The sequence below is a fragment of the Agelaius tricolor genome, unplaced genomic scaffold (genome assembly GCF_023055355.1).
Source record: "Agelaius tricolor isolate 1412-34295 unplaced genomic scaffold, bAgeTri1.0.p SCAF_1, whole genome shotgun sequence".
Lineage (NCBI taxonomy): Eukaryota > Metazoa > Chordata > Aves > Passeriformes > Icteridae > Agelaius > Agelaius tricolor.
This window is the reverse complement of record NW_027269261.1, coordinates 63,056,479-63,082,334: the sequence shown is the minus strand read 5'-3', so window position 1 is coordinate 63,082,334 and position 25,856 is coordinate 63,056,479. Positions and strand designations below refer to the sequence as shown.

General features: G+C 40.3%; 1 protein-coding gene across 5 annotated transcripts in view; it reads left to right on the top strand.

Moving 5' to 3' along the window:
- NCOA7 (nuclear receptor coactivator 7) overlaps positions 1 to 25,856 on the top strand; it is an 85,267-nt gene that overhangs the window by 30,729 nt on the left and 28,682 nt on the right. For 4 of the 5 annotated variants that reach the window (XM_071437397.1, XM_071437386.1, XM_071437429.1 and 1 more), the window contains exon 3: positions 14,206 to 14,459. The exons of the other annotated variant lie outside the window; for it this stretch is intronic. In XM_071437397.1, the coding sequence (XP_071293498.1) occupies positions 14,206 to 14,459 (254 nt within the window). The remainder of the gene's footprint in view (positions 1 to 14,205; positions 14,460 to 25,856) is intronic. 5 annotated transcript variants of the gene reach the window in all.

Sequence of the window (25,856 nt, the reverse complement as noted above, 5' to 3'; positions counted from 1 at the left end):
TGTTACTGGTAACAGAATTAGTGAAAGTATTTAATGGGGCCCTGAGGCTTTCCTCAAGCTTCTTTGAAACTTTCCAGTACCAGAAATGCTGTTTATGGAGGTACAAAGCTTGTGTAAGACAGGAAGCATGGCTAACCTCCTTCCCCATTCACTTCTCCCTGCATGTGAAGTGAGATTTGGGTAACAGTGTGGCCTCTGAAGGAGGAGGCTTTTTTTAGGACAGAGAAGAAAGGTGGAGTTTTGTGTTTTTCTGGGTTTCTTTGAGAGCAGACTAGGCAGAGAAGAGAGTTTAGTTACTTTCCAGATGTACTGTGTCACACCAGTAATACCACAATTTTTCTCCTTGCAAGATTCTTGTAAGGTTGGATTGTTAGACAGAAGCATGCAATGACCTTAAATTTGCTTTTGCCAAAGGAACCTTTGGGTGTCTCTTAATCAGCCTTTAAAAAGAAACTTATTTAGCCTTCTTTATAGAACATAAATAGTTACACCATGGGTTTTTTGAGGTAGACATCTGTGCAGTTTGGATAACAGTGGCTATTAACATAGTTGCAGTGTAATTTGTCTTCCTCTACTTCCCTTTCCTGCAGCCTATAGCTGGGAATGCCAGGCACTGAGGGCTGTGCTGGGCATTCCTGGTCCAGCCATTCCTGGACATTCCTGGGCCATGCCATTTACCTTTTTGCTCTTGGAAGGATTTAAAGACATATCTTAAAAATGATGAAATTTGTAGGCTTGACAAGGTGGCTTTCTGGATAGGTGAGATACAGACTTCTTACTGGATCTGATATAATTACATTTTTAAATTGTTGTACTGTTTCTGTAGTGTCTGTAGATATGGTCTTGTCCTTTCAGCCTCCCAGGTGTTCTTCTGCTCTTAGGCACTTGATGTATCCACTGCATAAAATTCTGCTTAACCCCAGTGAACTGTTTTAAAATTAAGTCTAGCTTAAACACTGGTGGAAAGGTAGTATAATACTTGGCAGAAGTGTGGTGGCATGGTTGATTTTGAAGTGATGCTGTGTAGGATGCTGCTGAAAGGAGGTGGTCACACTCAGCCTTCTGGTTTTGCCATGTCTTTATGGATCACAGAGTTGCCATCACTGAGCTGCCCCAGCATGAGGGCACCTTCCAGAAGCAGCACCTAAAGAGATGCCTAATGGTACTGACTTTTTAGTGGTGCTGTTAATCAGCTTCTGCTCATGCTCTGAGAAATAGCAACTGTCTTACCTCCTGTTGGCAGCAGTCCTGGTCAGCTCTCCCATGCTTTGTACCACAGGGAGTAGGGAGTGGGCTGTACAGTATTTTGAGAAGGAGAACAGTCAGTGTTGTGAGCTAAGTTAGAGTTTGCTGGATTGAAGAAAACACAGGTTGATAAGAAGATAGACATGCACCCTCAGGGAAAGGGTTTCTGGCTCATGAATAAAATTTCCTGCCTTTGTATCTGCCATCATTTGAGGCTTTTGTCTGTATGGTTTTGCCATATGCCATGCTACATTATATAGTCTATTTCTGCTAAGAGTGCTGCATGTTTAAGGGGAAAGGTATGAATGATACCTGCAGGAACATGCTTTTGGAAAGGGGCAGTTTTCCCCCTCTGTCTGAGAGACTGGAAAGCACTATTTAGCTAACTGCTAAGGGAATTCTGTTGGTAAGAGGGGAAATACAGTGGGTACACCTGTCTGCTTGCACTGTATCTGAACTACTAGATGCACATTCTGAAGTTTTTGCTGCATGCCTTTAGGCATTGGGCTCCCCACTCTTGCCTCCCCAAGGAAATGAAGCTTTTTGCCTCTGCTCTGGGGCTTTGAACAGGGTAAGAGGCTGTGTGCATACTCCTGGTGGCCTTAGGCTCCCCATGGTAAACTCTCATGCCCTCAGTGTTAATCCAGCTTCCAGACTGTGTTTGGAAGGGATTTCTTCCATCCCACCCTGCACCTGCCAATCTGATTATCTGGAGGTGACTTGTAAATGTAGGTTTTTGGTGGTTTTTTCTGTCCTACTCTGTAGTCTGAGCAAGGAGAGTTTCCTGGGATCATCTGAAATTTGAAGATGTATGTTACCTATGCTTTAAGTCTCTCATGTTAGTCCACCAAGATCTGTGGGATTCCTCCTGTTGATTTATGTGAGAGAAAATCCCAAGGAGAGCAGCAGGAGTGGTTAGGAATTCGGGGAGGAGGGAGATAATTGTCCTTATACTGGAAAACCTTTGTAATGTAAATAAGCCACAAATCAGCTCTCTGGATGTCTTAATACACTGAGTATTTTCCTGTGAGACAGCAGTTTCTGGCACAGAGAATTTGTCTTGTATAACACTTAATATACTGCTAATAACTTCAGGCTTTTGCTACTATTTTTCTGGACTGGCTATTTTTATTTCAGTAGGTGTAAGCTTAGCAGATAGCCAATCACTGGTAAGCTTAGTTTAAATTATGTTATGGTTTTGGCATAACAGTGCATTTCTGTAATGGATTTTTACTTTCAGTACTGCTTCTATAAATAAATGACTTGAAGGTGTCAATCACATGTTTCAATCAGATCTTTAAAAGTCAAATCTCAAGCAGAAGATTTTTCTGTATATTCACTATCTGTTAGGGAATGAAATGTTAAAAAGATGATGCTACTCTTTCCACCTGGACCGCAGCAGGTGCTGCATGTTGTAATTCTGCTTGTGTGAGGCTAAGAAGGACTTTTTGTTGTTACAAATACTGCCAAAAGTATTTTTTTTCTTTTTTTTTTTTTGGCAATCCAAAACTACAGCATATGACTCTGGTCCCATGGACAGATGCATTTGAGCAATTTTGTGCATGTGAGGAACCATACTGTTAGGTGTTACAGAACAGTGAAAGCTGCTTGTAGGAGCTGAGCTGTGCAGGCACGAGTGGTGGGAGCAGGTCCAAAGCACTGTGGCTGCAGGGAGAGGTGCCAGAGCACCAGAGGGGAGGAGAAGGGATGCCAGCAGCTCCCCACCCACCTGCCATAACAGGGGTAGGTGCCAGCATGCCAGGAAGCTTCCCTTCCCAGCCCAGAAGGGAAGAGACTAGTGGGCATAATGGCAGGCAGCAGGACACAATGTCACAGAGCACCTCCCTTATCTGGCGTGGGCTGGCTGGATTTGACAGGAGGTTGTTGTCCTTGAAAGTACAGGAGGCTGAAGATAGCTCCTGGCCTGCTTGTCCCCACCACCCTCCTGCTCTGCATGTGCAGGGAGGAGGCAGCAGCCCTCAGCCTCCTGGGTGTGCTGCTGCAAGGAGCAGAAGGGCTGCCTCACAGGATTCAATTCAGGAGCACTCTAACGTCCTGATTTCCTCAGCTTATTGTTCTAGTTCAGCTACTGCCTCAAGTGCAGTGAGACCTCATGGACTTACAGAGTCCAGAGAACATGGAGATAGAGCAGAGCCTCTTGTTCTTCCCATCTTCCATCACGCTGACAGAGGGCAAGGTTTACTTTTGGCTTTTTCATTTTCCCTAAAGTAATTTCTTCTTCCCCTTCCAGCCATATACATTTTGACTGCAGGTTAAAAGTTTCAGTTGAAGTGAAAATGAAAAAATGCAAATATTCTTCAGGCAAGAATAAATCCATAAATAATATAATATTTGATATAAAACCCACAGAGGAGTTTTAAGAAGTAGTAATTAATACACATTTTATCTCTGATGAGTGTAATTGAGGACCGACTACACTAATGTAGTGGTATGGCTGCTGAAAAATATCAGACCATGTCAAATTCTCATTTTAAGGTATATGCTTGTTAGAAGTTACATTTGTACATGCCTGCCATGTGACTGTCCCACAAAGACAAGCTCTCCCTGTCTTGTAAGCTTTATACCCGTGGTTAATGGCCTTTTCACCACAGTATTAAAAAGGTGGTGCCATATTATTTTGTACAGAACATGATGCAGACACCTGTTCAGGGTATAGATTGATCATGATTCTCACTTATGAAATATCTGTTGTATGAGACAATATCAGCCATTATTCTAAACATTGAAACTACAGATTCTTTTTTATTCCTCCATGACAGCACGGCTGTGTGTCTTTTCAGAACTTTAATCCATGTGACAGTAACTTAAGTGAACTTGAACATTTCTTCCGTGTTGTATGCCAGTTCATGGGAAGTCTGTTCAGGAAAGCCATTAAACTGCTCAACATGCAAAATAGGTTGCAAGTTGAGGACAATGAATGCAAGTTGTTTGAGGACAATGTTGAGAAATGAGATATGCATTTGGTTGGTTGAGATTTCTTTTTAGCAGCTACTCTGAAATACTTTAAATAAAACCTTTTTCCACTCACGTTGCTGTGCTTTTTGCTGAAATTTGTTCCTGAATAGATAAGTTTTCAACCTGTTTGTAGGCCTGTGCACAGCATCTCTTATACTGTGATATCCAGCTGTAACTAACAGAATCCTTGAGAAATATGTGGTGACATTTGGATAATTTTGGTGTTATTATGAAAGTTAGCATTTAAAGCCATTGGTTTGGCTTCCATGTAGTGTCTTTTTTAAAAGAAAAAAACCTTGGCCTTGTCTTAATATTGATAATATAAAGGAGAAAGTGGATTTTTTTCTTCGTGTTTTTCTTTTTCAAACTATTTTTGTTTGCAGCTGTGTTAAATTGATAGTTTGATGCCATAGAGGTTGCTACAGTGATGCAGAGCACCTCAACATTTAAATGGTAATTTGCAAAGTAACTTTCTTGAGAAAAGCAAAGGCTAATGGAAAGACAGGTACTTTAAATCCAAGTCCCCTCCCTCTCTAAGATAATCTCTATTATTGCTCATTTAAATAACAAAACTGTTGAATTTTTGACTTTACTTTGGTCACTGACTTCTCAACCATAGCAACTTTTGGATCACCCCGACCCTTTTGGTCCGCAAACACTGACAGGTGACTTCACTTACGAGTTATGTCAACTTACTCAACATTAAGATCCTTTTTATGGAGAAAACAACACTTTCTTCTCTTTCTGCTGCTGTTGGAGAAGCAGGAGCAAAGTCACTGTTTCCTTTTTGCAGCAGGGGAAGCTGCCCATCTTCCAGCCTTTGGAGTGCCAATGTTTATGAAAATTTCCCATCATCAAAGCACCTTTTCTGGATAAGTGGGAAGAATCTGCCATGACCACTTCAGTGTTCCAGTCTAGAGGTCTGTTGGGCATGGTGTGGTGTGTGCCTGGCTTGGCTTTCTGGCATCCTCTTTTTACTGGTCTCAAGTAACATAGCAGAGGCTGTTGCTTGACAAGCCCTTCCATCTCAGCAAGGTGCCTGCTTGGAGGAGCAGTCTTGCATCTGCTTACAAAAGGCTTCCTCCTTTTGTGTTGGCACCAATGTTAGCACAGCCAAGTGGGATCTAATGGGGGACTAGTCTAATTTTGAAAAATTAATTCACGTATTGGTACTTTTGCTGGGTTGCCTTTAACTTACACAGTTTCCCAGATCTGATCCCTGTGCAGTTGCAACAAATGGGTTTGTGCAAGAATGGGGACAGCTCCTGGGGCCAGAATCAGTGGTGAGCAGAGAGAGAGGGAAGCACCTTCTTTTGCTAATAGAAGTGGCTTAAAGGTGCTGCTGTGAGCTACAGGCTTTGAGACAAGTCTCCTTTTCCTCAAATAGTGTTTAGCTCTGGAGGTTTGCTGTGCTTTTTGCCTCGTTACTGTTGCACTCACCATTCTGGATTTCTGCTGGGGGCCAGGCATGGATGCTCATGAAGGGCAGGGGGAAAAAAAGGGAGTGCCTGCAGGTATCCTTCAAGAGTCTGCTCACATGTGTACAGCCTTCTAACAGTTTGCCATGTAGATTTCTTCTGAGAAAAAAAAAAAACAAACAAGTCCCTAAAACCAAAACAAACCAACCAAATCACCAAAACTGAAAGACTGTATCCCTGTCACTGTGTTCTCCATGGCCCTGCCATCATGAATTTTCATATTGGCTCTTTGTACCTTTTTACATCTTTGGCAAACAACATGCCTAAGCTACTTATTTTTGTCTGGATTTCACTTTTATCTGAATGTAATTCTTGAAAGAATTTAATTTGGTATCTTTGGTACTTCTCATATAAGAGATACTAAGATAGCACTCCTGAGGTTTTTTTCCTGGAGGTGGTTTCCAGCTACATTACTGCTGCATGATGTGTGGCACATTTCCTGTGGGTTTTGCTGTAAATGACCATTGATTTTCACCTACTGTTTTATTGCTTCCTTGCGGATGTTTATTGCCATTTGAGTCACTGAGCACTAAATTTCTTTCTGTTTTCAGGCAGTTTAATCAATACTAAAACTGCTTTCTATTATCAGGAAATTTTGTTACATGGGTGATCTGAGAAAGTGGGTGTGGAGCAACCACTGTATGGAGCAGCACACATCCCCCAGAGCTTCCCATGTACTCTGTTGTTGCCTTTGGGATTGTTCTCAATTCTTGCACTTTGTTTCCCTATGTTAATTAAATATTAATTTTAAAGGGCCTTCCTCCTTTTTTCATGGAATTTGAGTTTTATGAAGAGTGTTTAGTTGAGGCAGGGAGTGAGGAGTTTACCAAAGCTTTGGAGGAACTTGAGATGCGTCAGCCAGCTTGATGAGCTTATTGTGCTCATCAGAATAAAAAAAGTTTACTATGGTCAGAATAAAAAAAGTTTACTATGGTGTGACTCCTGTGCAGCTTCTCTGTAAGATCCTCCCTTGCTGTGTGACAATAAGCAGTTCCCTTTTCCTCGCAGTTTCACTCAGCTGGAGTGGAGGGGAGTGCTGGCTCGAGGGGCTGGCACTAAGTGGGGGAGAGCAGCTGGGAGCCAGCCCTGTCTGGAGGTGACAGGGCAGGGCCATCCCTCCCTTGCCTGGGCTTCAGTGCAGGGAGAATGTCTAGTTGAGCTACTTTGAGAAGAATTCCTGGCATGTGTAGGAGCCCTTTGGGGTGATGAATGAGCACCACAGTGGGAGAGAGTATCTGGCACTGTCAGCAGAGGAAAGCAGGAGGAGCACGATGGGAGTGGGTTAAAAATCAAGTTGGTATTTGTGACAAAATAGTTCTGTGGTGCTGCTCTGACTGAATAAGCCTATTAAGTGAACTTCTGGCAAAGTTAAAGGAGTCATCTGAAGGGAATGGCTTCTTCATTTTGCCTTCTGCCTAAGGCTGTTCTTTGAGAGCTTGCAGTAACTAAGGTTATAAGGGAGAGAATCAAATAGATGTCTAAAGCAAGCAAAATAGCCTTCCAGAATCCTTTTCCTATGGAAAAGATTTTATTAAATTGTTGTCATGGCAACTGAGTGCTGAATACATCATAACCTCTTTTGCTAAGTAAACAGAAAAGATGGGGATACTTTTGCTTTTGAAAATGGAAAGTTTGTTAAAGTGTGTGGGAGCACTGTAGTCTTAAATTTAAGAAAACAAAAACTTTCAGACAGCTCAAAACCCTCTTTGAGTTTTACCCAGGGAAACAGGGATTATTTCCACCCCTTAAATAAACATAAAATCTGTTAGATGTGATATTTAAAATTCCCTGATCTAAGTCAGAAAACCGGGGAGGGGAGATGAACATATTTTACTTAATCTAAGAATTCATCAGAAAGTGTAGTGTCTTTAAAATTCCAGAACAACTTTACTACAAATCCTCCCCTCCACATTACAGCTGATGAAACAGATGTAGTGACTTGGTTTTTAAGCTAATGGCAGTATTGGGAAGAAAATAGACATACCCAGGATTGTCAGTACAGCACTTCGCTCTCTGGAGCATGCCAGCTTTCTTGAGCATTGCTGCTGGCTGACCATCTGTGAAGCCTGGTGCTGGTACTTGCTGTCAATCAGTAACAGGAGCTCCAATAAAAGTGGAAATTTCCAGCTTTGACCTGTGCTACTAACATCAGAGCTTTCAGGAGTTGTTTTTTGTCCTTTGGAATGACCAGGTTATGGACACTTTTGAGTGGCTGCAACCACCATACTGTAACCACATGGTTGTCCTTGATAACTTTTTCAGAATTGATTTTTTGTAGTTTTTTTCTCTCTGTGGAAGATACAAAGATATAAATATATAAATATATAAAGGTATTTTTAAAATATCTGGCAAAAGATGTATTCTCTCCCTTACATTTGCCTTAATAGTCTGTTTTAATAGTAAGCACACAGCCTTGTGGCTTGCTTGTTTCCAAAACAGGACATGTGCCAACCTGAAATGGCTGCTGTTCACTGGAGTATGCTTCCTTGTGGGGTAGATGCTGTTCAGTTTTAGGAAGATTTCTGAGGGTGAATGGCTTTGTATTTGTTTCTGTGCTGAAGTGAAAGCAGCTGCGCTGGGAAGGTCTGGGTTAATTGTTATGGTTTGCCAAGCAGCCTGACTTCCTTTGGCTTTGCAAGCAGCAATGGTTGATTTTGTCTGAGATTTGCTTATTCTTCAGGTTCATGGGATGGCATGAGAGCAGGGCCATGCCTGGAGATGGCTGAGTCGTGCTGGCACTGAGCTGGGTCAAAGGGAGAGGGGTGATCTGTGCAGGCTGAGAGAGAAGGCCTGATGTCCAGTTTGGCTGTCTGGCTCTGCCCCGACACGGGTAGGGTGGTTCTTGGGTGGCTTGAGTTTCAAAGGACGAGTCTGGACTCTTCAGTTTTTCAATCTTCAGATTGTTTATTATTTCTTAGCTACAAAATTTTCTGGCTGCCCAACAGAGGTCTGACCTGCAAGGCAGCCAAAGGCACTCTGACCACCCACGGGGCGGTCATGTCTTTTTATACTAAAATCTACATACATGATATTTACCTTTATTTCCCAATACCTTTCACCCATATTAGCAAGTGCACCTTCACCATGAACCAATCTTCAAGTGCCAACATCACCACAAAAAATGGATGACAAGAAGAAGAAAGAAGAAGGACGAGACACGCCCTGATCCCTTCATCTTGTCTCCATAACCCCCCTGTACCAAAAACCCTAAAACCTATATTTCACCCTGTAAATGTATCCCTTTTGCACCCTTCACTCCCAAGTGATTCTCGCATCCTCAAACTGCTGTCACTTCCGTAGATGGATCAAAATCAAGCCACCAAACACTCCTGACAACATTCCAGGATTTCCGAGACCCCCAAGGGTTCTCTCGGTAACTCTGGACATCGGGAGTGATGTGCTGAGTTCCCACAGCCTGATTAAGATCAGACCAGTGGGTGACTAATGGAGATTTTTACTATCAGATTGCTGTAGGTAGTTAGGGTTTTGGTTTTTATTGACATGATATTTGATTTATTTAGCTCTTCCAGATGGGTGGAGAAAGGCATGGAGGGTAGAAAGAAACTAGTATATATTAAAATCGGTGCAGATTTTTAAATTAAGATTAAAATTATTAATTCTGAAGTAAATAATTGGGGTACAAATCATTTTTATATAAAGGAATCTTAATGGGAACAAAGCAGATTAAGGTGTTTGAAGTGTTTTAAAGGGTTTTTTTGTAATCTTATTGTTTGTATGCATAAATAGATTTTTAAAAATGATATTTGAGGAACATGATCTGTTTGTGCTCTGCAGGATGTTAACATGATTGTATGCCAGATATCAAGGCACGTTTTAGAGGATGCACATTGTGGAAAATATCCAAAAAGGAAAACTTTGGCTTGTCAGCCAAAAGATAAAAAGATTTCTTCTCCCTTCCCTCTTCTTTTGTTTATATTTTTGGAGGGCCACTTTATTAGATGCTTTTGTTTCTAAAGCAAGAGTTATTCATGGTGTATGATCTTTATTAACCTAATACATCATAAAAAACATGCCTTACTATCCCAGGAGTTTTTTAGATCATCCTATGATAAGTACCTAGTGCTCTTTGACTGTGCCATTATGTATTGAATGAGATCCTATTGAATTGTCTGTTAGACACCTCTATTGAATAGAGCAAAACAAAATGAAATTTCTAGGAAAGAAGTTACTGTCGGATTTCCACGTCTTTATTTTCTCAGTGTCAGAGTTGCTTTACTGGTTGCTTGTAGTTTCTAGTGGAAGTTGGCAGATAAGATTTTTTCTCTGAGCAGTTTTCTTTTTACCCTAACCACCTACCTTTTAAGTGTAATGGGAAATTCAGGCTGTTTTATTCTAAAAATTAGTTATTTGACTTTCCTAGACAGTCAAATAGGGTTGGGTTTGGAAGATGAAGTAGGCTATTTCTTGGAAGGCTTCCTGGCTCTTTTCCTGTAAGTCAGTACCCAAGGTATACAGTCAGTTGCAAATTAATTTAAGTAAACGCTGCTAACCTTGCATTTTTACCTGCCTACTCTGGGATTGTGCCCATTTCAGATCATTAGTCTTTATTAAATTAAATGATCTTTGTATTGCAGTTTTGCTTTTGCTGGCAAATTTTGTATTTGGACAAACTTAGAAAATGCCTTACTGGTTGTTGTTCAGAAAGCACTTGAAGAGCTGGAAATGGATCCCCCTCTGTATAAACTCAGAAGAAATGTTTTGCCTGTCAGAATCAACTAGCTTGAAAAATGTTGTCTTGTTTCTAAATGAAAGTACAGATGTGTAAGGCTTTCTCCATAAACAGGAGTGTTTTTGCAGATAAGATGTTTGTTTATCCTGCCCTCCCTGTTTCTTTCTTTTTCTTTTTTCCCCCAGCAGCTTTCTTTGTGGAACACAACATATCACATCAACTGATACTGAAAACCAAGCATTTTCTGCAGCAACACTTTATGAATTCACTGTATGCATCTTGTTTTGCCTGAAAGGCTGGTTTAATTGCAGAACAAGATCAAATTCAGGGGTTTCAATTTTTTTGTTGTTCAGCTCCCTGTTACTTTCATAACTGTTAGGACAAAACTGAATGTTAGATTTGTTCACAGACCTCCCTTTAGAAACTGAACAAACCCACTCAAAATCTTCCAAAGTAGTTGAAAAAAGAAATAATTCAACAAATTATGTTCTTAAAGCCATCGTTCATAGCAGCTCTTGTCATGAAGGCTGGGAAATACCTGAGACAAGAGTAGATTAGACTTTCAGCCCCTGCCTTCTTTAGGAGGTGACGAGTTTGCAATCTGAGCTGGAGAAGGACTGGCAGCTTGTGTGGGATATACAGGTCAGTGTGAGAGAAGGGTGAGTGGAGGCTGAAGGAGGTGCCCAAGGGAATGGAGTTTAAGATGCAGTAAACCCTTCATCTGTGCTCTTCACAGCCCATCTCTGCTGCGCTGTACCAGTGTGCATTAATAATGAGTTGCCTTGTGTGTATACAGGGCTTTGCTTTACTAAGAGGGTGCATAATATTAGAAAGCATAGTAGGTTTGAGGCTTCCATTATGGCTCTAAATGCTATTGAAGGCTTGGTTTCCTTGATATATATTACAAGCAAGGCTTTTCAGGAGTGGTGAATTGGAAGGTAATTTGGTAATTTTCACCAGGCTTTAGAAACCTCAGGAAGAATCATCTTACAAGCAGAGATCACAACCCTAGACAGAGTTGCAGTTACTCTGAGTCCTGTCTGGAGTGTCATGGATAATTGGTCTTTAGTCTTTTTTCCTAGTGCCAGGATTAGCACTTTTGGAGTTGGATGGTCATGGCCTTGAAGCAGTGGGCAGGAGGAGTAAGGTTGGCACCATGTGAAAATCTGATAGCTGCCATGGTGATGGAATAGAGATTATGGAGTCCCCAGATCCTTGCTCACTGGTACCTGAAGTACCAGTGACACTGCCCATTCACAGCAGCAGCAGCTGTGTGCTGGGGATGCTGTACATTGTGTGGTGAGCCCCCAGTGTGCTGTAGGAGTGGGAATGCAACAGGATTAAACAGTGAGGACAAGAACCAGTCAGTTGCATTGCAGTGAGTCAGTTCAGACTCTCCTTTCTGCTTTCCTTTTTTCTATCACTAATGGACCACTTCTATTTTAGCTCTTCGTTCTAAAAATTGCCAGGGGCATCTTTGAAAACTCCAGTTCAAATGAGAATGTTTTAAGGAAAGTACTGACAGAAGCTGTTGGTATTGTCACCAGGACTGTTGACCTCTGGAGAGGTTTTACTCTTTATTCTTTTTTTTCCCCTGCCAGAAAGGATTCTGTGTTTCCACTACTAGCTCTCCTGTTGTTTTGAGGTACTACATTCATACTACATAAAGCTTACTAAACAATTTGTAATCAAAACAAATAGACTGTGAATCTGAAGACAGAAATCTCTGCTGCAGTATGAGTAGAAGTGGGGTGCCAGTGGATGCTTGCTAGTTCTCATCTACTGAAGCAGGTGATTTGGGTGTCCTGTGATATGCACACACCCAGGAAGATCATTGAGTCACTGGAGTCAAAAGTCAGGAGTGTGGCTCATTTAGAAGTCTGTAATTGGATATAACCATGGTAGGAATATGCCATTTTAGCATAGAGGGCTGTGTTGCCAGGATTTACATCAGAGCTAAATATACACGTTGTGCATGCAAAGTGTTTGTAATATTTTGTGATTGCTACAGCAGCCTTTTAGAAGGGCTGTGGCTTGCTAGTTAAAAATAAGCCTCATTTGCATATGCAAATTTTAATTAGTCTAGTTTAACACTTAGTCAGTTTAAACACTTCATTTGTTACATAGATGTAGTCACTTGTATCTTTTCTAAAACATGCTCTATGGTATTTTCATATGTAGTCAGGACTGAATTTCCTATACAGTAACTGTCTCTTGCTGGGCAGAGCATGAGCTACCTACTGCAAGTTATCTTACAGATCTGTTAGTTTGAGTGAGTGGGGAACACAGCATCCTCACTGGGCTGGCTGCAGGATGTGAATCTTCCTATTTTGGGAAGCATGAAAGCAATATGTATACATACATGTGTGATAGACACCATTTGTAACACAGACAATACAACAATACTCTTATGTTTTGAAGTGTTTCACTGGAAAGTGTTGGTCACATGTATTCTGAGAAACTGACCCTTCTCAGTCGAAACATTCTGAACTTGGAACTGGCTTTAGTATTTTATTTTTTAGAAAAGGTGTGTAGCCTGAAATGTCTTTCTAAAATTTGCAATTGCTCTGTGTATTTATTTTATGTTGCGGTCTAAAAGAAAACATGAAAAGCATATAAACATAAAGGTGGAAGAAAGAATCTCTGAAGTTCCTGCATTATATTAATAACTTACTGTATTAAGTTTTCAGTTACGTAAGCTACTGCTGTGAGCTCATGAGACCTTTTCCCATTTGTGGTGACTCACTGGTTGTCTGTATTTTCTATGCATAATTCTTCCTGTGCACAAAGCAAAGTTTTTGGCATCAACAAGATAAATATACTACTCACTCGCTTAGGTACCTTGTAACCAATAAGTTAATGTACTGAAGAGAAGGAGCATTAGATAGATTAGTTTTTCATTTTGGATGGTATGAGTCAGTGATTAACTGGGAGCTATTTTAGTGACAGTGACCCTCAACCCATAAAGTCAGTCTTTGCTCTCTCACTAAGCAAATTCAGTGCTATAGATGGTGATTTAGCAGAAAATTCTGTCTTAGGATTCCTGAAGCATCTTTCTCACTTGATTTGTGCTTTAAGGAGTCTTCTAAAAAGAAAATACTCTTGTTGCTATAGTGATAAGTTGGAAGATCTATAGGTAGCTTAAGATTTCTCTCAGAAGAAATCTAGGCAGCTGGAAAATGTTTTGGCAGAAGCAGTTTGTGGCCACGTTGATAATGTTGCAGAAGGAGCTCCTGGGTGACACTTGGAATACCAGCTAGTGTGGGTTGTGCCCGAACAGCTGTGGAGTAGCATGAGTGGCCTCTAGGAGATAACCTTGGACAAAATGGGAAAAATAACAAGTTTATATGAGAACAGATGGTTTTATAAAGCAGGAGCAGTGTACTGTGGAATTGTTGTTAGCTGTTGTGTTATAATACATTGTGATCTGAGGTTTTATTTTATACCAAGCTTCATCTTGAAAACATGAATTCAGTACCTTGCTTTTACATTTAGATGTCCTTTTAAAAACCCCCAGCTTTTCAATGGTTTGTTTGTTTGTTTTTCTTTGTTTCTTCTCCTCAGTAAAGAACAGTAAAAACTTCTTTGTTATTCTTGAGAAGGTATCCTTGAGATTATGATATAATGGAAGAAAGAGTATAAGGTAGGATCATCTAAGTTACCAAGTTACTGATGCCAAGTGTGTGATTTTTAAAGGGTTGTAAGGAATTCTGGTATTAAATTAATATTTTAAAATATCATTATCATTAGAAAGTGAGTTAACTTGTCTCTAGAGTTGGCTACATCTTAATGTGGGTTTCTTTCCTTTATGCACAGTTTGAAAAAGAAAAGGCAAGTCAAACAAACCACTGAGACTGTCTCTGCTAATTCCCCTGGATCTCCTGTTTCCAAAACACCTTCTGAGAAAGATGATGAAAGTAAAGTTATTTTGGAGCAAATCAGTTCCTCTGAAGACAACTGTAAGTTTCCTGGGGAAAAGGAAACTGCTCCAGACAAGGAAAAGAAAAAGAAAAAGTACAATCAACTGAAAGACATCAGACGCACAGAACTTAAAAGATACTATAGTACTGGTGAGTCATATTAATGCTGTAGTATTTTAAAATATGTTTGTTTTGGTAGCTTGCTAATGTATTTTTCCCATATTCTGTAGGCCTTTCTTAAAAGGATATTTAACTTTGGATATCCTTCCTATAAAAGCAAATAGAATTATATAGTTCAAAATATCTAGTACTAACTTAAACCTTGCATTTTCACAAAAACACCTATATCTTGTTTCTCAGTTCTAAAACTCAGTGTTGTTATAGGCAGCAATTAGTTTATTATTGCATTTTATTTTAGTTATTTTTAAGATTAGTCTTCAATGCTTTATGGGGTTCATTTTCTTTGGCAGGGCTATTTCTTTCATAAATTGATATATACTGTTCAAGGCTTCAGTCTTAATTCATATTCATGTTTGTCTGTTGAAGTGCAAGGAAGTAAGTAAATTAACTACATATTTTTAAGCAAGATGTCAAAGGGCTTGTGTGATGGCTTGTTTCCCTTCAACCCCCCAGCTAAGTAACTTAATTAATTATAAATTCCTTTTTAGATTTTTTTTTGCAAGTACTTGAGAAAAAAACTATTTGTACATTAATATATGAAGTGAGTCATATACACATCTGCGTTTCTGGATTGTGATTTGTTAGATACTCTGAAATGATTTTAGATATGATTTATATGATACGATTTAGATATAGATATATGATTTAGATATAATTTAGATATAGGTATATGATTTAGATATTATGTGCTTCTAATTTAGATATTACTACTTCTCATTCCAGATTTTGTCTTGGTATTTTATTGGAATGAATTCTTAGATTTTGAGAACTCTGATTCCATCTTGTAAGGAATCCTTTCCCAAAGAGAAGGAATGGAACAGAAAACTCTAGCTATCATCAAATATAAAGTTCTGCTGCATTCCTAGTAAAGTGCTTCTGTTAGAAGCACTTGTTGGTTTGTACCTAGAGGAATTTAGGGGTTTGTGGGTAGCTGAATTTTGTTTCTCAAGTTTTTCAGGAGTTAAATTAAAAAATTCTGCAACAGTTGGCACTTGGGGTGGCAAGATGGGGGGCAATGGGATCACTCTTTGTCTCTGAAGAATGTGGCAGTGCTAGCTAAGGAGAATGTAAAGGTGTCTTTGATGTCCTTGAGTTGTCTTTGACTTGTGATCCAACAATCAGTACAAACTCAGGTTTTACTTATGTTTGTTTCGTAAGTGTTCCCTGGTTTCATGTAGATTGGCATCATTACAGGGTGACTTGAAATGCTGGTTATCATCATGTAGGTGTGCAGAGTTTCTGGATTCTGCAGAAATACAGGATTTCTCCTGAGAAATAATTTAGTGCTGCTGTTGAGCTGAGCACAGACTCAACTGGCAAAATCCAGAGAGATAAAAACTTCCTCCTTGTTTAAATGCCTTCTTTTCAGTTGTTCCACAAGGCTTTTACCCAACCAGAGCAGCAAATTGCAGAAGTGAAAGTGTAAATAGAGGCAGAAAAGAGTTGATTGTGAAACAAGTGCAGTGGCTCCATGTGCAACTTTCAAAATGAATTCTTTTCAGTAGAATTGTTAGTTGCCATGGCACTGGACACATGGCTTATACTGCCTTCACCCACTGCAGCTGTAGCTCACAGGGTTACCTGCTCAGCTGTTTGTCACTGCTGCTCTCCAGAAAGCTGCCACCTTCGTCAATATCCTGAGTAGTTTCTGAGGGCTGTCTGCTCACCCACAGCAATCTGAAAGAACTGGACTTGTTTAAGCAGTTTGCCTTTTACCTGCACATGGCGTGGCAGAGGACAAACCCATCTGTCCTGCTGAGTTCTGCCAGGTGTACATTCAGCAATTCTCTGCTGGAAGATGTGTCAGCTGCAGTGGTGGGAAGGTACTGCCTAACCTGTAAAGACTTTATCTTTTCATTGTTGATATGCTTTCATATGAAGGTGTCTGAGAGGGATTATCCATGCATATATGTGTGTCTTAATTATTTAATATCAGGGATACATATACCTCAAGGTATTTAATGTCAGGGATACATATACCTCAATTATTTAATATCAGGGATATATATATCTCTCATTTCCCTCTCCCCCCTTCCCTTCTTTTTTCCCCCTCTGACTTGTCCCATTATTGATGTTTTGGAAGTGTTCTGAGTAAAAAGCATGCACTGTCTCTCTGTTAACCATTTTTCTATTTATGTTTTCTGAAGGGTTTGGGAGTTTTCGTGTCTGTTTCTGCCCAACTACCCAACTTTGACTAATGTCTAGAACATGGTAGGGGGGTTGGAGCTAGATGATCTTTAAGGTCCCTTTCAACTTAAACAGCTCTATAATTACAACTTTATGAAAATCTGACACAGTAATTACTTCTTCTCCCCTTAAATGCTTTCTGCACTTTATCAAAATCTCAGAAGGAAAATTTATTAAACGTAGCAACAGCCTTGCATATTGCCATGATACAACCAATCTTTGTGGATTAATGGAGGTTCTGTCATTAGATGATTTGAGTCCAGAGGGGTTATGTCTGTCAGTCTAACAGAATGAAGACCACTGTCCTCTGAATAATCTCCCTTTCATATTTTACAGGACCATAAATCCTTCTTTCTTTATTGTTCTAAAAGTTGGGGGAAGGAACATAACATCTCATTATATTTTGTTCCTTGCACACCACATCCCTTCATTAGAGGCTTGTGAATGTGTTTCCCTTTTTGAATTTGCAAATGCAGTGACATCCTGACTCCCACTTTGAATGCTGAGCTTTTTAATAGATTTTAATAGCTTTTTAATAGATTTTAAGAGATTCCTTCAGGCACCAATGCTGTCAGGGGGATTTTGTTGACTCAGTAAATTCCTCTTCTCTGGTGGAAGAACTAACACAGCTTCTGAAGGCAATGCAGAACTTGGTTATCCCTGGCAAGCTTTGTACAAAAGATAGTGGTTAAAAGGCTTGGATTATCTGGGGAAGGTGGAAGCACAGCAGTGCAGCCAGGAGCTCCTCTCCTGCACGCAGGTGTGGCGTTGTGTTAATGCCGGCAGCCGGCGGGTGGCACCGCCGAGCCGAGGAGGAGGAGGAGGGAAGAGGAAGGAGGCGGTGCAACTGGGGCATCCTCAAGGAAGGGATCTTCCAGCATCCCTCTCCCAGCCAAGACTGTTCAGTACAGCATATCGGCTTACACTGTGGTGGCACCCTTACAAATAACCTGATGGTGTACAGGAATGATCATTTTCCTTGAGGCACTGCTAAGTGGCTGAATAGGTCCTACTGCCAGAAAGTTTCTCCAGTGTAGCCTCATAGCTTCCTTTCCTCTTAGCACTTGCACCGTTCTTCAGTGGGCTGTAGTTCTGTAATAATTTGCAACATTCAGTCTCCAAATCTCATCCTGTAAGACACTGCTTTGCAGATATAGCCCTTGCTCTCTTGCTTTCAGGCAAAAGAGATGATAATACTGCGTGTTGTTTTTCCTGAAGATCAATGAAAATAACAATCCTTTCTCTATATTTTTGTATTATATAATCTTTTGGCTTATGTGGCAATCTGTTTTGTAACTTTGTCTCACTTGTTCTGCTGTTGTTGCTGCTGTAAACAGCTTTCGGACTTCTGGGGGATTTGTCTGTCTGGGGCAGTACAGTGGGTGCATAGGTGCTCTGGCTGCTGTACTTGGTGCCCAGGATGCTCTCCCCTTCTTCTTGGGATGACCCAGCTGACCTACTTTTGCAGCTTGGCTTCTTGGTTTTGATGTGCTATCTCTGGGAAGCCTGTTTTTATTGAAAGATTAGGAAACCACAACTTCCTGTCAGGAGTTGCTGAACTGGATGAAAGTATTTGTGTTGTGCCACTGAAGACACTGAGGCAGGTAAAAGTGTGAGCTTCTGAAAGCAAGCAGTGTAACAGTGGTCAAAAACGACACTGAATTTCATCCATGTATTTATTCCAGCATGATATAATGTGTCTTTATATCAGATGTGCATAATATTCCTACATTCCACTGATTTTGCTTGAAAACCTAGGCAGGCAACATATGTGAGGAATTGGTCTCCATTAAAGAATATGCCATAAAGAAAAGTTTGATTTAGGGAGTTTGTCCCATATCACAGAGTTACTTTTGTTAACAACATAAAATCCAGCTGACTAGCTTAAAATTCTGCTCTGTTATCATAAAGCCATCCTTTCCCATTCATTGCAGGGTGTTCAATTTTTGCAGGAGTGGGAGGTGAGAGTAACAAAACCCCCTCTTAGTGTAGCTCTGATTTACATCAAAACAAGCAGGACTCCTAAACACCATGAGAAGGAAGGAAAGTAGCATATGTCCATTTAATGAGAGAGTATATCACACATTGAGCAGGAGGTGCCAGAGTATCTCCCTAGGGGCAGAAAGCAGATGCCTTTTTTTTGACTTGTCCTCCCTAGCGTCCCTTAGCAGGGAATGATGCAGGAGCAGTGCAGTGTGTGTGCAGTTACCAAGCTTCTGAATGTTCTGGGTAAATGACCAAGAACAAATTTTAGTAAGCAAAGCAGGGAGGGCATAACAATTTTCCTTATGCATTATGTAGTGAGACTGGCCCTGACTGGCACAAAAACAGCAGAGGCAGCTCCCATGGTACCAGAGGTACTTTGTTTCAAAGATGAAAGTTGCTTGCAATGCATTGAAAATTTATAGGGAATTTAAATGTAATGAAATGGTGGACGCTTCCTGAACACACATTGAAAAATAGTTAGGTCATCTGCTAAGCAGGCTTAATCTGAAGTGGACTTTTCAATACTTACTGAGTTAAAAATAGAAATTTCCTTCTGCTTATGAGGCCTGGTTCTGTCTTTTGTATTACTTGGTACAGAACAGTAAGATGCAGTTGAGGACCTAATTCAGGTGCTACTCATAAAAGAAGAAGAAAGAATAAAAAAATAAAAGAGAAAATCCTTATAAAATATTGCTTGTAGCTAGCTAACTGTAATCAGCCCTAATTTCCAGGGGCTTGATTTGGTCAGCCCTATTCATGTAGTAAAGTACTTTCTATTCTAAGTGATCCAAGTGATTTACAACGTGGGCTACTCAGTGTTGTCTTAAGTTGTTTAATACAGCAGTAAGAACAGGATCTAAATTTTCTCAGGTTCTGAGACCTTGCCTTAGTGTTTGTGCTTCAGCCCAAAAATGACTGTGGATATAAGGAGGGGTGAAAATGTAAATAATTGTTTGTTTCAGATAGAAGATCTCAAATAAAATTGAAGCAGCATAAGAAACAGTCAATTTGGTTATAATTGACTGTGTAGAATACCAAGGGTATTGGAATAACTTGCATATGAGGGGAAAATGAAAGTACTGACTGGGCAGTGGCTGGTTGGGAAGCTTCAGGAAGCTGGATTATTAGCACTGGTCTTAGAAATCATGTGGAAACAATAAAGTGAACAATGACTGAAAGGCAGCTGTTTTCAGGTGACTTGTTTTGGAATGAGAACAAATGGTCTCGAATCCCGGAAGATCAGTGTTAAGGCCACCAGGTTATATTGAAGCTGTGCTGTTAACAGATGTTTGCTAGAAACAGTTGCACAGAGAAGGGGTTCCTTGTCCATAGGCAGGAGAATTCAATCTGAGCAGTAAGTGCCAGTAATAATGTTGTTAGCATTTAAGTTCTGAAAATTTGTGTGGAAATCTTAACACTGGGCAAGCTCCCCATGTGTGGCGTCCACTTCAAATTCTCATCTTGGTGGATAAGCTTTTATTTGTTGTTAAACTAAGTAAAAGATGCAAATAGTTGAAAGTTGATGTTTTGTAATAGCTATTGCCCATCAACACAACCTTGGCATTATTAGCACCATGCTCAAAGGAAATGAGTGGCACACATGGCACCTTATCTTGAGACAGAAGACTGAGCTGTTTTTAAGACTGTTGTTAGAAGGAAATGAAGCCATAGGGATGTATAAAACCAACTTGTAAATTCCCCTGTTGATAGTAATCTAATGTATATTTCAAGTAGAAAGCAAGGGAATTGATTGGGAAAGTAAAAGACAGAACATGAAAACTGTCCCAGATCATAAAAATAAGAGATTTCTTAACTGTGTTAAGAACAAAAGAGAAACTAAAAATAATTTTAAGCAGTTGAATTTTCAGTAATTTTCTGGTGCTTCTGACAGCAAGGAAGATGAAAGGACATAGAAGAAGAATTGATCTGTTTATATACAGTGGTGTGATTTTCTCCACTCAGTTAGAAACGAAGGTAAACAGTAGCTTAATAGACACAACTTTTTTTTTTTTAATTGACAGAGCTGTTTTTCACATACGAGTCCTGAGAGTTTATTGATGAATTCATGATAACTGATGTGGTTTTTTTCAGTAAGCCTTTAAAAAAGGTTGATAGAAAATTTTTATGTTCCTGCCTTCCTTTTCAAATAGTCAATCAAGGCAAATTGCATTTGTAAGCATTATGTTGCTGATGTAATGTGCTAGGATTTTGTGAGTTTATATTCTAGAATGTCTCAAGTTTAAGATTATGATGGTAGGTCACTCTGGTAGGATGACCAAGTGTGTTTAGCTCTGAAGGGGTCAGTAGCTTTCTGTGTGATTCAACACTTTATAGGTGAGGGGGGAGAGTGCCCATCTCAGGTTACCGATGCTGAATTGTGTGAATTGAGTGGTAACTTGAGTACAGGCAGATTACATGTTTTAAGGTAGGTTGGGGTACTTCATGTGCCTATTTACCTGACTGGAAACTTGGAAAACATCATTTTGGAGGCAGAAAAATCCTACAGTACTTGAAAGTTTTATGCAGGTGAGTAAAAGAAATTACAGCATGACTATGTGACTGCTACTGAACCTCTGTGTCCAAGCCTGCTGGTGTGTGTGATTCCAAGTGGAAGAAGTGCTAGAGGGGCAGTAGGAGAGCCCATGCCATTCCAGACCAGAGCCCTTTTAGTGTAGCATACGTTCTCCCACAAGAGCCACACCTGGATGTCTGGGGAAGATTATGAACACAGTGAATTTTGTAAAAGCATCCACAGTACTGTCCTCTTCTGAGCTGCTCGTAGTTCATGCATTTAGAGTGCTCTACCATATGCTTATCTTGCCTCTCCCTGGGCTTGTGCAGGTTTCTGCAGGATCTTTTGGTGAAGAGGGCACAGGTTTGCTGCCATTTTCTTGAAGAGCAAATCTTGCTTCTGCTGGCCTTGTTGGGTGGCCATGGGTTCTTGTATAAGAAACTGAACTGTCAATCACCATCACCAAGACTCCTATGATTTTTCTTGTGTGTTTCTTTGTTGTTTTCTGGCTGGTTTGTTGGGTTTTTGTTTGTTCTTTTCTCTCTATAAAATATCCCTCTTACATAGTTTCCTTTCCAGGCTGAAGATCTTCAGCATTCTTTACATGTAAGCTGTTTCATGGCTTTTCTTGTCCTTGTTAGCCTTCTCTGGACCTCCAGGACCCAGGATACTGGAACAGGAGATGTTTTTACTCTTAATTCAGGTTCTCTGACTTGTTTTACTATGAGTTCTGTTTAGCACAGCTCAGGGAAGAAGGAAAATGTTGGAGACAAGAGGGAGTTGTGAGAGACTACCTTGGTTATAACTCTTCCTGAGGGAGAAAAAACCCAAGACCCTTATCCTAAATTAATTGTGTAATTGAAATATCATAGCAAAGGGCTTTGACAGGCTCAGCAGACCAGGACATGGAGAGAAACAAGTGGAGATTAGAAATCAGGGATACCTTTTTAACAGTGGCATAAATTATTGAGGCAGAAAATTAAAAAGTGGTGTTTCTATCCTGGAGGAAAAAATATCAGGATTTGCTATTTTACAAAGTTACATTCCACTATAGCAATGACTCAAAGTAAGATTGACATCTTGTCAGTCAGTGACATCTTGTGATCTATTCTGGAAAGGTCAGGTTATGGAATGACAGGCTGGTGTTTAGTTAGCTAAAACTGATCTCACTGCTGAAAGACCCAGGTGTGTTTCCAAGGGCTGCCTGTTTTCCCAAGGCCTGAGTTTTCAGAAGGAGTGAGCACTTATGTTCTTAATTATATTTAAACTCAGATGCACTTAACATCTCTGAAAAGTGGTCCAAGAGGAAGAGAGGAAGGCTGTGGAGCAATTGGTCCCATAGCCCAGGGTGAGGCTGTGACAGGTGTGTGTGTGCAGAAGGTGAAAAGGAAGTGAGTCAGGAGAATTAATAAAAAGAGTTGTCATATTTCTGCCAGGGATAATGAAGGGAAATATGTCTTTGTGGTGAGCAAGTTCATTGCTTGCAGGATCTGCTGGCTCATCATGCCTGGGGTAGTCTGGCTTTTCTAGGTTGTGCCAGCTGCCTGCTGAGTCTTGTGCTTGCTGGGCACGGGTGCCCTGTGGAGTTAGCCTTGAGTACCTGTGAGGCACGTGCAGCTCTTCAGTGGTGTATCCTGTGCTGGGATAAAGAGTTGGACTTTCACAGGTCTTTCTCTTCCACGTTTCCTGGAGGGCTATCAAGCAGGCAGATTGCATCCTTTGCCTCTTCCCCTACCCAGGCTTCAGAATCTGTACCCTGAGTGCCTGCAGAGCAGTCCTCTCTCTCCCCTACCCAGTGACTCACCCTAGCTCTCCTGGGATTTCTGCCCCCAGGGAATAGGCAGAATATTCTCATTTTAGTTTCAGATGTTCTTCTCCAAGACAGGAATATTCATAAGCTAAGTATGTAAAAAGCACAATATAGTGCATTTGAAATCATGTTGCAAATCTTTTGGTCTCCAAGCAGAGGCAGAGGCAATCATTTTTAGGGTGTCTGCATAACTTAGGCATGGGATCCTCAAGGCAGGCTTTTAATTTCTCTTCTCCACCAAGTTCCCGTATTGTGCTTGAAGCACTGTTGAAAGTTAATATAAATGCTCTGAAAAGCAGCACTCTCTTCACATTTAAATAATAATACAAAGTTAAGCCAGTTTTTTTTGATTGTGTAACGTCCTTGCTCCCAGCTTTCTCTACTGGCATTTCCTGATATCTTCTCAGTGTGTGGCGATGTCTCTGTTGCAACTTGTTGGGTCATGCTTGTATAAACTGAGTTGCTCTTTTCTATGGCTTCTGAGGATCGATGACAGTCAGCAGCACATCAGATGCTGATGTCATCTCCAGGCACAAAAACAGAGCATGTGTCCTGTATCTTTAGAATCTTTGTGATTTTCATCTCTATTTTTAGCCTCTGACCTTGTAAATACCATTCAGTAGACAGAACAGTACCGTGCTTGATTTTAGGAGAATTTGTCCTGGTTGACTTATATGGCATAGCCTTCCCAGGCAAGCTATACTGTGTTCAAGCAGCAAAATAAATGAAGAAAACCAGCATGTGTAATGTTAACCATTTTCTAAAATGTCTATATTTTCTCTTGTGATGCCTAAGTGTTCCTTCCCTCAGCCCTACTTTGTTGACAGGCTAATTTTCCTCACTCTGTATTGTCCTTAAGTACCTAATGTAGTGGATAGTCAGAAATTTTATGGTGATACTTTAGTGAAAGATGTGTTTAGATGCTGACATGTTCCTGAATAGGATTCACAAGTAATGCTGTCAGACCACAAAGGAGCTAAAGCCCCTTCTTGGGGATGAAGTAAATAAAGAGAAAATTTAAGTTCCTTAAATATTTGCAGTTTTTTGTGTAGAAGCTGCAGTATGTGAATATTGCATGAATATCAGTAGTAAAATTTTTACTGAAGTGTGCCTAAAAATGCCTAATAGCAGAAGGAGTTACTACTTTTTTTTATCAGTTCTTTGAACTGATTGTCATTTTCCCTTGAGGCTCAGTAATTTCTGGTGATCTCTTTATTCCTTTGAAAGAATTGCTTGGAAAATAATTAGTGGACAATCAGTTTTTATTGGGAGTGGAGAAAAGTTGTTCAAGGCATGGCTGTTTCAGAGTCATGTGTCTGGATTTGTACTGCTCAGGGAATTGCTATGTTCCTATGTCAGGAGAAGTCCCATTAATGAAGGAGCACAAGTGTGATCGTGATGGGGGACAGCTGCCCTTTTGTTTCACGTGACTTCAACAGTAGCAAAGGAGAAAGCCAACTGATGGGATTCAGTAGAGTAAAAATATGCAGAAATAAGGTGAGGGCTTTTCTGGAGATTGGGGAAAGCGGGAAGCAGAAAAAAAAACCAGATACCTGAATTGGTGAGAAAGTGTAGGGATTTTTTTGTTTCTCATTTAACATGGTAGCAGTACACTACCCAAATCTGGGTAGGGAATGTGTCTGCCTAACTTGCTGGTTTTCTTCAGGGAGATAGGTCTGATAAGATGGCTAAAAAACTTTTTTATATGCCTGCCCCCTAACTGCTGCAGCTGGCTGAAGGAGGGGCTGGGTCTCTTTTCTCAGAGGCTGCTGCAGCTGAAACATCAGAGTGGGTGGAAGGTGTCCCAAACCAGGAATCTGGCCCCTTTGGTGGTGGGGTTCACCCACGCTTGACAGGAGCTGAAAGAAAGACTTTTTATTTAAAACTAGTAATTTTAATGTGAATGGTGTTCAGTTCATCACTTTGAGAGTCATGAGAAAAGTCAGAAAGATGTTTTAAATCACAATTACATCATTCTGTGCACAAATTGGCGCATAGCAGAATTGCTGAAAGTTATTAAAATGTCAGGGGAGAAGGTAGGAATGGAAAGAATTGCTTAGATAAACTGATTTGTCTTCCCCCTCTATCATCCCAAGTAGGTCTTTCATATTCTTGAGATCTCTGTGTGTAGAGTCACTTAAGTGATACTGTATTCCATCTCTGTCACCATAATTGGTATCAGGCCTCATTCATTGATAAGGAAGCTACCCAGGAAGCTTTGTTTGCTTAATTTCTTATCAGTACCCTGATTAGATTACTCTGAGGGATAACTGTTCTCCCCTGAATTTATTGTGCTTCAGATTCTTTTAAGATACCTGTAAGTTTTCACTCCTTTGTCCTGCTGCTTGGCTAGACTATAGTAATATAATTTTATTGCTTCTAACAAATCTGTAATAGACATGTGGGACTGGACTGGAGTGTCCTGAAACAGCAGTGACATACAGAACAGCATGGAAAAATGATTAGTATGTGATGTGGAAAAATTACTAGTATCATACATGCTTAAGGAAACCCTCTTTTCTGTCACCATCACATATTATTGGTTTTTTCATAGCTTAAAACCTGTGTTTGGTTTTATTTCCTCCAACTTAAAAAGGATGTAGTAGGGGAAGAAAAGCTAGCAAGAAGGGCATCCTGTGTGATCAGAGAAATAGGAGAGTCCAAAGTATCACAGTATTAGTCACTTGGAAAAAGTGAAGTAACTGAGAAAAGATGCTGGAAATCTGTGACATCATGAGTGGCATGCAGAAGGTGAATAATGACTATTTATTTGTTCACCCTTAAAATAGCATTAATTAGGATGTTCAGGGAAGTATGAGGTACAAGAAGGGAAGCAGTGCTTTTATGAGCACATGTTAGCGTGGGGTTCATT